The sequence below is a fragment of the Saimiri boliviensis genome, chromosome 11 (genome assembly GCF_048565385.1).
Source record: "Saimiri boliviensis isolate mSaiBol1 chromosome 11, mSaiBol1.pri, whole genome shotgun sequence".
NCBI lineage: Eukaryota > Metazoa > Chordata > Mammalia > Primates > Cebidae > Saimiri > Saimiri boliviensis.
In genome coordinates, this window is record NC_133459.1 from 73164886 (window position 1) to 73179157 (window position 14272).

The 14272-nt window shown below is 35.1% G+C and overlaps 1 protein-coding gene across 6 annotated transcripts in view; it reads right to left on the reverse strand.

Annotated features, from left to right (window-relative positions):
* The window catches only part of SLC44A5 (solute carrier family 44 member 5), a 401632-nt gene that overhangs the window by 49866 nt on the left and 337494 nt on the right, over positions 1–14272 (reverse strand). For all 6 annotated transcript variants that reach the window (XM_003921402.4, XM_003921404.4, XM_074381023.1 and 3 more), the window contains 3 exons: positions 13684–13767; positions 10677–10789; positions 4849–4980 (listed from right to left, as the gene is read on the reverse strand). In XM_003921402.4, coding sequence (XP_003921451.2) covers positions 4849–4980; positions 10677–10789; positions 13684–13767 — 329 coding nt within the window. The remainder of the gene's footprint in view (positions 1–4848; positions 4981–10676; positions 10790–13683; positions 13768–14272) is intronic.

Here is a 14272-nt window from a genome sequence, read left to right on the forward strand (position 1 = left end):
TAACATTGAATGTAAACGGCCTAAACACCCCAGTCAAAAAATACAGACTGGCAAACAGGATAAAAAGTCAGAATCCATTGGTGTGCTGTATTCAAGAAACCCATCTCACATACAAAGACACACAGACTCAAAATAAAGGTATAGAAGATTTACCAAGCAAATGGAGAACAAAAAAAAAGCAGGGGTTGCAATCCTAGTCTATGATAAAATGGACTTCAAACCAACAAAGATCCAAAGAGAAAAAGAAGTACACTACATAATGGTAAAAGGATCAATCCAACAGGAAGAGCTAACTATCCTCAATATATACGCCACCAACATAAAGCACCCAGATACATAAAGCAAGTTCTTAATGACTTAAAATGAGATTTTGACTCCTACACAATAATAGTGGGAGACTTGAACCCTCCACTGTCAATATTAGACAGATAAATGAGACAGAAAATTAACAAGGATATCCATGACTTGAATGCAGAGCTGGACCAAGTGGACCTAATAGACATATATAGAATGTTCCACCCCAAATCCACAGAATATGCATTTTTCTCAGCACCACATTGAACTTACTCTAAAATTGACCACATCATTGGAAGTAAATCATTCCTCAGCAAATGCAAAATAACAGAAATCATAATAAACAGTCTATCAGACCACAGCGCAATCAGACTAGAACTCAGGATCAAGAAACACACTCAAACCCACACAACCACTTGGAAACTGAACAACTTGCTTCTGTGTGTCAAGTGGATAAACAATGAAATGAAGGCAGAAATAAAGATGTTCTTTGAAACCAACCAGAATGAAGACGCAACTTGCCAGAATATCTGGGACAACTTTAAAGCAATGTCGAGATGGAAACATATAGCAATAAATGCCCACATGAGAAACAAGTACATATCTAAAGTTGACACCATATCATAAAAATTGAAAGAGCTAGAAGAGGAAGATCAAAGAAAAAATTCAAAAGCTAGCAGAAGATAAGAAATAACTAAGATCAGAGCAGAACTGAAGGAGATATAGACCAAAAACAAAACAAAACAAAACAAAAACCTTCAAAAATCAATAAATCTAGGTGCTGGTTTTTGGAAAAGATTGACAAAATAGACTGCTAGCCAGATTAATAAAAAAGAAAATGGAGAAGAATCAAATAGATGCAATAAAAAACTCTAAAGGGGATATCACCACTGATCCCACAGAAATACAAACTACCATCAGAGATTACTACAAACAGCTCTATTCACATAAACCAGTAAACCAGGAAGAAATGGATAAATTCCTAGACACTTGTACTCTACCAAGACTAAACAGGAAGAAGTTGAAAATCTGAATAAACCAATAACAAGGGCTGAGGTAGAGGCAGCAATCAATGCCTACCAAGCAAAAAAAGTCCAGGTCCAGATGGGTTCACAGATGAATTCTACCAGACATACAAAGAGGAGCTGGTTCCATTCCTTCTGAAACTGTATCAAACAATACAAAAGGAGAGAATCCTCCCTAACTCATTTTATGAGACCAACATCATCCTGATACCAAAAACAGGCAGAGACTCAACTAAAAAAGAAAACTTCAGGCCAATATCCATGATGAACATAGATGCAAAAATCTTTAATAAAATACTGGCAAACAGGTTGCAACAGCACATCAAAAAGCTTATGCATCATGATCAAGTAGGCTTGATCCCAGGGATGCAAGGCTGGTTCAACATATGCAAATCCATAAATGTAATCCATCACATAAAGAGAACCAAAGACAAAAACCACATGATTATCTCACTAGATGCAAAGAAGGCCTTCGATAAAATTCAACAGCCTTCATGCTAAAAACTCTCAATAAACTAGGTATTGATGGAACGTATCATAAAGTGATAAAAGCTGTATATGACAAACCTACAGCCAATATCATACTGAACGGGCAAAAGCTGGAAGAATTCCCTTTGAAATTAGTCACTTGACAAGGATGTCTTCTCTTACCACTCCTATTCAACATAGTATTGGAAGTTCTAGCCAGAGCAATCAGGCAAGAAAAAGAAATAGAGAGTATTCAATTAGGAAAAGAGGAAGTCAAACTGTCTCTATTTGCAGATGACATGATTGTATATCTGGAAGACCCCATCATCTCAGCCCCAAATCTTCTCAAACTGATAAGCAACTTCAGCAAAGTCTTAGGATAAAAAATCAATGTGCAGAAATCACAAGCATTCCTATATAGCAATAACAGACAAACAGAGAGCCAAATCAAGAGCGAACTACCATTCACAATTGCTACAAAGAGAATAAAACACCTAAGAATACAACTAACAAAGGATGTAAAGGACCTCTTCAAGGAGAATTACAAACCACTGCTCAATGAAATAAGAGGACACAAACAGATGGAAAAACATTCCATGCTTATGGTTAGGGAGAATTAATATCATGAAAATTTCCATATTGCCCAAAGTAATCTATAGATTCTATGCTATCCCCATCAAGCTACCAGTGATCTTCTTCACAGATCTGGAAAAAGTCACTTTAAACTTCATATGGAATCACATGAGAGCCTGCATAGTCAATACAATCCTAAGCAAAAAGAACAAAGCAGGAGGCATCACACTGCCAGACTTCAAACTATACTACCAGGCTACAGTAATCAAAACAGCATGGTGCTATTACCAAAACAGAGACATAGACCAATGGAACAGAACAGAGGCCTCAGAAGCAATGCCACACATCTACAACCAACTGATCTTTGACAAACCCAACAAAGAAAAGCCATGAGGAAAGGATTCCATGTTTAATAAATGGTGTTGGGAAAACTGGCTAGCAATGTGCAGAAAGCTGAAACTGGACCCCTACCTGTCACTTTACACTAAAATTAACTCCAGATGGATTAAATATTTAAACATAAAACCTAACACCATAAAAACACTAGAAGAAAACATAGGCCAAACAATCCCGGACATAGGTATAGGAATTCATGATTAAAACACCAAAAGCAATGGCAATAAAAGCTAAGTTAGACAAATGGGATCTAATTAAAATTCAGAGCTTCTGTACAGAAAAAAACCGAAAACCAAAACAAAACAAAAACCATTGTTAGAACAAATCAGCAACCAATAGAATGGGAAAAAATTTTTGCAATCTACCCATCTGACAAAGGACTAATATCCAGAATCTACAAAGAACTAAAACAGATATACAAGAAAAAAACAATCCCATTCAAAAGTGGGCCAAGGATATGAATCGGCACTTTTCAAAAGAAGCATATATGAGGCCAACAAACATGAAAAAATGCTCATCATCACTGGTCATTAGAGAAATGCAAATCAAAACCACATTGAGATACCATCTCATGGCAGTTAGAATGGTGATCATTAAAAAATCTGGAGGCAACAGATGCTGGAGAGGATGTGGAGAAATAGGAACACTTTTACACTGTTGGTGGGAGTATAAATTAGTTCAACCATTGTGGTGATTCCTCAAGGACCTAGAAATAGAAATTCCATTTGACCCAGAAATCCCACTTCTGGGTATATACCCAAAGAACTATAAATTGTTCTACTATAAAGACACATGCACACATATGTTCATTGCAACCCTGTGTGCAATAGCAAAGACCTGGAACCAACCCAAATGCCCATCAATGATAGACTGGACAAAGAAACTGTGGTATATATACAGCATGGAATACTACACAGCCATAAAAAATGATGAGTTTGTGTCCTTTGTAAGGACTTGGGTGAATCTGGAAACCATCATTCTCAGCAAACTGACACAATAACAGAAAGCCAAACACCATATGTTCTCACTCATAGGTGGGTGTTGAACAATGAGAACACGTGGACTCAGGGAGAGGAGCATCACACACTGGGGACATTTGGCAGGGGTAGGGGAGAGACAGCGGGGGGTGGGGAGACATAACATGGGGAGAAATGCCAGATATAGTATGCACCTAAAGTAAAATTTAAAAAAAAACATGAATCTTAGAAGGAGTATTATAATAACACCATTCTAGAAATATAAGATTAAAACTATCTCTGAAATCATCTTGCTTTAAAAATGTTACATTTTAATAAATAATTTTGTTAATATTAAAAAATACTATCCTTAAGAAATTAAAAAACTTGAAGAAATACTTCAAACATGCAAATTTATTTTCAGATATTACTCATAATTCTTATAAGTAGTTTAAATGTTTTATTATGAAAAAATTGTAATTTTTTTTCCTTTCCCTTTTTTCTTTTTTAAAAGCAAGTTTGAGGCTGGAAACGGTGGCTCATGCCAGCATGTTAGAAGGCTGAAGTGGGAGGATCACTTGAGCCCAGAAATTTAAGACCAGATTAGGCAACATAGAGAGACTCTATCTCTATAAAATATTAATCAGGCACAGTGGCACACGCCTGTGGTCCTAGCTACTTGGGAGGCTGAGGTAGTAGAATTGCTTGAGTTTGGGAGGTCAAGGCTGCAGTGAGCCATGATTGTGCCACTGCACTCCAGCCTAGGTGATAGAGCAAGATCCTATCTCAGAAAATGAAATAAAGCAATAAAAAGTTGAAAAATCAAGCATTTGTCTCTTTTTAAACATCTTTGTTAGACATCAGATTAATGCCTGTAAATGTCCACAACTAAATCGTTTTAATTTGAAGGAAAATGGTTTGAGGTCCTTGTAAGTTAGTATTTTCTTAGGTTATATAGTAAATTTTTCTCAATAACTTTTCCACTTACTATAGTTAGGGTATTACAGACACATTATCATTTATGACATTAGTGATAAATACATTTAACGGGTTATACCAATCCAAATTTTCTTTTAGACAAAAAGATATTTTCTCATTATTACAATTTTAATGAAACCAGTTTTTAAAATACTCACTAAATGTGAACCATGTTTGTTTCAGTTGAAAGTACATGCTTATGCTAGTCTGAATCCCGATGTCATAGATAGTTAATACAGAACTTGGGTGTTCCTGAAGTTTGGTGTATTCCTGGTAACAGTACCATATTCCTTGAAAAAGAAAGAAAAACAGGAATAATATATGATTTTCTGAAATACAAGCTGTATATGTTCATCATACATATCTACATAAAACTCATCAGCATGGTAAATTTTGCAAAGGAAAGACACATATTTACACAGCAAGTACTTTATTTGGATCCAATAGTCTAAATGTGCTACTGTATTTGATATAAATGTTTTAGTATCTGTCTTGATAACTGTGGTAACATCTGGCTTTAAACCCATCCTTTTGATTAGAAATGTCCATCAGTAAGGACGGGTTAAATACATCATGATACACTTGTTCACTAGAAAGACGAACTGAAAACTCCCCTTAAGATTTATACCCAACACCAATTTATTATTACCCACTTATTTATTTATCCTTGCAATGCTATCATTTTTAAGGTTATTTAAATAGATGCAACAAGTTTAGGATTGGTATTTTTCTAGTGAACTAAATCATTTTTATCCATAACAATAATTGTCATTTTAAAATCTATTTTGCTGATATCATTGTTCTCTGCCACTTTCTTTTGTTAATGATTGCTAGTATATTTTTTCCATCCTTTCACTTTCAAATGTTCTATTTCCTTACATGTTGTATAACTTTTATAAATAATATATAGCTCCAATTTGTATGTGTACACTTTAATCTGACCTGACAATCTCTGTATTCTAATTGATGAGTTAAATATATTTATACTTTATAAATTGATATATTTGTTTCTATGTTCTTACTTTTGCTTTTTGTGTTCAATTTTGTGCCTATACTTTTCTCCCGATTCAAATCTTTTAAAAATTGATGATTTTTCTTTGTTTACTTATATTCCATTTTTCTTCTCTACTGGTTTTGAGCTATCTGCTCTATTTTTATAACAGATTACCTTGAAAGTCTCTTCAGTTTTTTAAAAATAAGTCTAAAGCCAATATCTTAATAAGGAAACTCAAAGACCTTAGTTGCTCAATAATCACCCACTCTATTCTTGCTCAATAATTTCATTATGTACATTTTAAATATATTAGTTAGCATGTAAGTAAAGCTAAATAAACTTTGCCTACATACAAGAATAATTTTAGTGTCCAATATCTAAGGCAATTATTATTTTCTGCAGGCAAAGTTTGTTTAGCTTAACCTAAATGCTTACTAATTTATTTTCTTTATTCACCATCTTTTCTTATATCTCATATATTCCTGTGGAGTCATGCTCCTTCTCACTATCTCTCATAGGTGCATTCAATCCATCAGGAAATACAGCTATTATTATACAATAAAAGCATGTATGGCCATCTTCAAGAGTTTCCCTCATTGGGCTTATACATTTCTGCAATCGTCTCCTTACTGGTCTCATTACTTCTACTCTTGCCTTACTACAGTCTATTCTCAATACAGGGACTAGAGCAATTATTATATCTCATCTCTTTGATGCTCAAAACCCTACATTGCCTTCCTGTTTCACTCAGAGTAAAAGCCTAGGTTTTACGATAATCTGTAAGGCTCTGGCTCCTTCATAAATTCTATGACCTCATCTCCTACTATTTTTTCCTTTACTCAGTACACATATCCACACCAGGCTCCCAGCCATTTCTTCAATACATTCTTATATTATAGGGCCTTTGCTCTAGCTGTACCCACTGTCTGGAACTTTTCCTTCATCTTCACTGTCTAATGCCACTGCTTTCAAGTGTTTTCTCAGGTATCTTCCCCAAAAGACCCCTTATTCTAATATTGCCATTTTGACTCCTTGCCCTACCATGGCACTCTCAATCCTCCCTTTCCTGCTCTACCTTTTCTTTTTTCCATAGCTTTAACTACCTTCTAATACATAAATTACTTAGGCCATGAGCATCAGAAGAGTAAAAACCTTTGTCTGTTCATTTACTGTTGTACATCAAGAATCTAAAATAGTGTCTGTACACAGCAGCTGTTCAATTGATATTTGTTGAATAAACAAAATAATGTTCAATTAGATATGGATTTCTCTTCCTTTACTCTCCTTAGTATAATGAGGGCTTCCTGTATCTATGGATCTATGTCTTTCATCAGTTCTGGAAAATTATCAGCTAAGAGTTTTCAAATATAGTTGACATATGTCAGGCCCTTCTTAACCTAATTTCTATTTCTTTTAACCACACAATCATATTTTTGTCTTGTCACATTCTGCTATATTTTGGTTACTTCAGATTCATATTTCAATTTATTCTCTATTTTGCTGTTTAGCTTATCAATTTGTTTTTAATATAACATTTTGATTTTGAAAAGTTCTTTTTGGCTCATCTTCATGTATGCCTGAATATTTTTGTTGATTTTTATTTCTGTAATTCTATCTTTAATCCTTTAAACTTTTTATGCATTGTTATTTCATGTTCTATATCTTTTTTTTTTCTTTTGAGACAAAGTCTTATTCAGTTGCCCAGGCTTGAGTACCATAGTATGATCTCAGTTCACTGCAACCTCCTCCTCCTGGGTTCAGGTAATTCTCCCACCTTAGTCTCCCAAGTATCTGGGACTACAGGTGTGTGCCACCATGCCTGGCTAACTTTTGTATTTTTAGTAGAGATAGGGTTTCACCATATTGGCCAGGCTGGTTTCGCACTCCTCACTTCAAGTGATTGGCCCACCTCGGCCTTCCACAGTGCTGGGATTAAAGGTATAAGCCACTATGTCTGGCCACCTGTTCTATATCTATTAATAGCCATATCTGAATTCCTGGAGACCTCAATCTCATGTATCCACTGATTTCACACAGTATCCACTGATTTCACACAGAACTGGTTTTTTGCGTGTTAGGTAGTCTTAGACTTTGTCGATCTGACTCTGTGAAAACTCGGTGACCTAAACTGAGAAAACTTTCATCTAGAGGAGATTTACATTTATTTCTTTTGGCAGCCAAAGGGTACTAACAAACAGGTCACTTTAGACATTTCTAGGATCCCAGACTTACTCCAGGAGTTTCAGGTATGATGCCCTGTTCTGCTGCCTACTCCGGTCTGAGTCTCCTGATCCCAGCACCACCTTAGGTCACCCAGTGTTCACCTGTGCTTCCTGCTTGGTTCCCCACTTTGATTTTAGCTTATGAATTACTTTTTCTTTTGAGGGAGATTTCCTTTATTTCCTAAAGTTTATCAAAACAACATATAAAACAATACAGTACAATACTCTTTCTAATGCCATGATTTCATAGCAAAAAGGCCCTTCAGATGATTTTGCTTCCTCACACTAGTGAATGTGAAAGTCTAGGCAATATTTTCGAATTTTCCTTTCTCTCTCTTGTCCTAGATTTTTTTTTAAAGTTATGATCTCTGGGCTTCAAATCCTCTTTCCTTAATAATATTCCTGAATAACAATATCAGCAACAACAAAAATGGACACTATTTGAGCATTTACTATATGCTAGCAAAATCTAAGTACTTTATACATATGATTTTGTTTAGTATTCACAGATTCCTGCTATAAGGTTGAGAAAACTATGAATTAAAGAAACTGTATACTTGCAGAGGATCATACAGTTAATATGTGATGAATCTGGGACTGTGCCTTTTTCATATCTTAAATACATGCTCATAACCAAAGTGTTACATGTCTTCTCCTGTATACCTCTTAATCTGTTCTGTCCAAAGAGAGCTGTTCCATTGCTATATATGAACACTTGCCAACAACCAGTCTGGCTTTTTCTCTGCTCAGAATGACACATCCACGTTGTTATTTGCCCTAGTAAATGGGCTGCTGTCAGTAGGAAATTTTAGTAGAAAAAATTGGTTTCTCATGACATGTAGAAAGTCAATTGTCCAAGATAGTAGCAGAGGTCAGTTACATGCAGTCTTATTTACTGACACTCACCACCTAACTGGACATTTCCTCCCTCAATAAATACCAAGCTTACTTCCCACGTCATTAATTTCTGGGTTAGTGCTGTCTAGGGAGTCAATAGGGAGTGAAAATTGGTTGTTTTACCTGCACTTTTTTATACGTTGACCATCTTTCTCCTTTTTGCCATTGTTAAAATTGCACTACAGCCAATCCCAGATTTTTCTTGCTGCTTAAGACATCAGTGAAGTCAACAGCAGACTGCCCTTTCCTTCCTGATGACAATGCAAGAGTGATTGAATCACATGCCCAGATTCTCCAGTGACAAAGGGCGGAGATTATCTTAAGCTCCAAGCAGGAACACAAAATCAAGACATTTAAACAACTTTCTTTGCAGTTTCTGATTAGAGGATGGAAGACTGATTCACCTGTTATCTGTTACCTGGCTGTGTTCAGCAAGAAACCCATGTGGGATTCAAGAGGAGCTGTACAACAGGAACAGATAAGAACACCTGAGAAGACCTGAATGATTTACTAAAAACTCACTGGAGATAATGAGGAGGGTAATAACAATAAACCATCATATACTGATTGCTGTGTTTCAGGTACTGCTCTAAGAGCTTTATATTCATTGTCTCATTTAATCTTTAAGATCCTCTGAGATGAAGATACCATTATTGTGCTGATGTTATAGATGAGGACACTGGGTCTGTTAACCACCAACAAAATTCCAAAGTTACCCAGTTGTATGTTATGGAGCTGGATTAGAACACAGGTTAACTACACAACCTGGGGATTCAACTGCATTCTTATATGTGTAAAGCTCTTCTTTACTGGGTGACGGAAATAAGGGATTGTTATTTTAAATGTCTACCACCATAAAACTGTTGTCAGTCCAAATGGCACTGTAGGGGAAATCATTCTTTTAATTAGAAAGCTCTCAAACGTTTATAGAACATATTGATTGCCTCATATATTTTTAGAAGACTGAAAGGAAGCTGTCACAGGTGGATACTGTTCCATGTGAAACACTTTAATTCATATATAGAGCTCACAAACATGATATGTATTGTTTGGGGGAGATCGAGTTTCTGATTAGATTTCAACCTTGATTTTAAAAAATTTATTTGTACAAATTTATGGGGTACATGTGTAATTTTGTTATATGTATATATTGCATTGTGGATTTTAGTGTATCTGTCACCTGAATGACATGCATTGTATCCATTAAATAATTTTTCATTATCCACCCCCTTCCACGTTCCCAACTCTATGTCCATGTGTACTCGTTATTTAGCTCCTACATTTACTTACTGTCAATTAGTTAGCTCCCACAGACAGTATTGTAATTTAATTACTGCCAATTACTAAGCTCCCACAGGCTGTACTGTAATTTCCACCTAAGGGCGTAATTCAGAATACTTGCCTCTAGAGGGCGATGCTTCATTATGGAGTACCAGTTATTAAATGGTGTGACAGTACCTGGATTAAAGGTATTAAGTTGAAAGAGAAAAATAGATCACACTTCTGTAAGTTTGCAGAACTGGCCTTTGATCAGATAGAAACGTTAAAGAAATAAAAGTTGTCTGAAATGTTTTTCATTAATCTAAAAGGATTTCCTTTACCTCCTTCTTAGTATCCATGAGGCAGGAGACCAAAGCCTGGCAGGGAAAAGAATAAAACGTTCTGACAGCAATTTTCCCCCAAAGATATAGGAAGAAAAAGTAACAGAGACAATACATGCAAAATTAAATATTTTTTCTAAGTTTAAAGCTTTTATGACGGTAAAGAATAATTAGATCCGCTGAAAACAAATGCTTTCTGGTAAGTGACCATAGCAATTGAAAATAAAAAGATTATTCTGATATTTGGCAATTTGAAGAGGAGTGATACCTACCATAACCTATAATTCCAATCACACCAATAATGAAGACCCAGAAGAGGCATCCAGCTATGAACCTCAGGAGTATCAAAAATATCCAACTAAGGAACATGGCGATCGTAAGCCCACTAGAAAAAAAACCACAACAAACACAGCTGTCAAGTGTGCTAAACATAACATATTATAAACATCAAGACAAAACATTTTTTTCTATTCAAAATTATTCTCTATTTTATTTTAGCTGGCTATAGAAACAATAATGTTAAAAAGTATAAACAGTGATTTCCATTAAGACGTTCATATGAAAGAATAGGACCATAGGGACTTTATACAGAAGTCATCTTTGTGTACCTGGGTAAACTGAAGTCTAGTATCAGTTATTGTTCAAGGAAAAATACAATTCCTCCAACCTACAATTTTGATTTATTGGCGACAGTTGCCATGTCTTATTTTTTCTCTTCATATCTACCTACTAGGTCATAAATTGTAAAATATATTCGCGATGAATTTGTTCTGTTTCATTTACCTGGTGACCGGTGGAAATCATCTGTAATATGGCTATAGAAGTAAGAAAATCATTTTGGGGCAGAAAGATAAGAAAAGTAACTGGCCACCCTCAGAGCACAAAATGCTGTAGTCATTATCTCTATGGTCTAATTATCTCTAGGAGTTTATGATGCCTTATGTCACCCAGACATCTATTCCAGGTCCCCAGTGATCTGTGGGCCATTATTTGGAATCAGGATAAGGCTTCTGTGTCTCCTGGGACATGTGACTTTATCAAGCAATTAAGAGTATGACTATTTTCTGTCAGTTTTAATTTCTTTTTAGAGTTTGACTGAACTACTAGAGAAGCTTCTTTTCCTCCCATATATCCAGGTTAAGGTCACATTGGAGTCTTCTGATGTAATTTGCTCAAAGAGAACTCATTAAGTTTGGAAAGTTGCCCAATGCTTCTATTAAGAACTGTTATGTCTGGTGTTATCTGTAAGTTTCCAAACATAGCAACAGACACAGTTTGGTACTTTTATTAAGTTACCGTTTCAAGTGTTATCTTTTTATTATTAAAAAATCTCCATAATTACTGTCACTGGATAGATGACAACACAGTACTGAAGTGTCAGAGTCTTACAAAGCCTATGCTTTTAACTTTGGAAGTCATTTCCTCTTAAAATCACAGATACTTTAATGCTTAAATATTCAATATGGTTGAAAGATTATTTTATGGCATAGCCCAAGGAAAGTATTCAGAAATGTCAGAGGAAAAAAATAACAAGAAATAAAACTGTTTATTCTGTGTGTTTTAAATTTGTACATAAAAATTATAGCTGAATAAACTAGATATATTCAAGTACTTTAGATTTATAAAATAAATGAGGGCAGAAGAATTGAAACTAAAGGGATATGTTGATGTTTTATGAGTGATGCCTGGGTGGAGAGGGTTTCAGCGTGTGTTTTGGGGGTGAGGTAAGCAGGAGAATCTATTACAATGTATACTTGTTCAGGTAGATATGAAAAAGCCAAAGGAAGAAGCAGCATAGAAATTATCTAGTGACATTTGGGTCTGACAATAGGGGAATCAATTTAAATACTTTCAAGAATAGACTACAATCTTTGCTGAAGATAAATCCTAACATACTAAAAGTAATTACTGTAATTGTTTAGGACAAAGCATCAAAATGAGTAAAATCTCATCAAGTGATCTGATTTTACAGCTCTAAACACCACCCACTAGTTTCTCACACAAAATACAAGTTAGACTTTATTATGCATCATGTAGTTACATTCACGTATCTTGACCGACTAGTGTTTTTCTTGCAGTTTCTTAACATATTTGTGTGTGTCTACTATGTTCAAGTGCTTATATAGAAGTTAAGAAAATGAAGATGAGTTAGACATATTTATCATTGTAAAGAGTTCATACTTTATCAGAGAGAAAGGGACAGGTAAATAAAATACAGAATGGTAGGTGCTATATGGAAGATGAGTATGTGTGTGTATTTATAGGTGTGTATACACACACATGTACACACATGATAGGTATTAGAAACACATTGGAAGAAGTAATTATATCTGGGGAAGATAATAAAGGTTTCATAAATGATACTAAAACTGATTTTTTAAAATGAGGTACCATTTCCCAAGACTCAGAGGATATGCCAGGGAAGAAAATGGAATTTATGGGATTTGATAGCGTAGGGATGGGAATGTTATTTGATGTGTTTAGAATATAGTGTTAACTGAGAAACATGGGTGGAGATAAATCAGAGAAACTAAGTTGGGCAGGTTTTAAAGGGCCTCAGAAATATCTGAAAAAACTTTAGCTTTAGTCTTTGACCATTAGGCAACCAGAGAAGCTTTTAAGCACTAGAGAATGATGAAAGAGCCAGATAGTACTGATGGTCTTAGATCTGTCACACATTTACCCATTCCAGTGCAGTGACTACATTTCCTTAACTTTCCAGGAATGCAAATCTTACGTCTGAAAATGTTACGTCTCTTCCCCCTCCTTATATATACATATATATTTATGTATCACATACATAGTTAGGTAGCTTCTCATAACTACTGTGACTTCTGGTGATGATGAATACCAGTCATTATGTGGAAGGGATGTGTTAAAAATAAGAACGATCCTTTTGAAGTCAAGGGAGGGACAAATTAGAAAAAAGAATCTGAGAAACAATACTGCATCCACGGTAGCATGTGATGATTACTGCAAGAGTATTACAGATACAAAAGTTCTGCATATATTGCTTCACATGACTTGAAGTATGTGTTTATAAGAGTACTTATATTAGTACATTAGTGAATAAGATTAAAATTTACATCCTGCCAACACTGAGTATATTTCCAAATATCTTTCCCCTGTCACACCTCATCTGATAAAGAAAATGGCAGGAACTGAGATCTGAGTGAACCTTTTATTCATGAATAAGAATTTAAAAAATTGAAGAAAAAATTCTACAACGATAAAATCAGAACGGGGCTGGAGAAGAAACATCTATGTGTTTTCACTTACATGAGAATCCAATACCAAGTTGTTGCATAGTCTTCAAAGACTTTCAATCCAAGTGACTTTGCATCAAGTAGTTTATTAATACCACTGCATTGAAAGAAAGAAAAAAATCAATTACTTTTTGATGACCACTAAACAGAAATGTTCTTGTTATGATAAAAGGGATTCTGCAAGGTGCTGTTGAAAGCATGTTTTCAGAAACCATCTATCAGTAGTGACTATTTTCCTAGCCACCATAATACATAAAATGTCACCAGTAAACCTGCAAAGGTAGCTATAGCTGAACACAAAGAGAACATGATTTTCAAGAATGGTGAGCAAATCTTTTTCCATTGTTTGCAACCTTCCCTCAATATTGTGGAAATCTCACTGTAAGAAATGAATTTAAATGATAAGATTAGCTTTTAACTTGCAAAACCCATAGTCAAGAATAAGCACCATCTTTAATTCCCCTTCCTAATCCTGACAGTAAGGCACGATGGAACACTTACTAGGAATTTCACAATCAGTGTCCAATTTGATGAATTATCAAAGTGAACACAGTCATATAATGACAACATTGTCAGTCCTTTCTTCATATGCCCCAACTGTA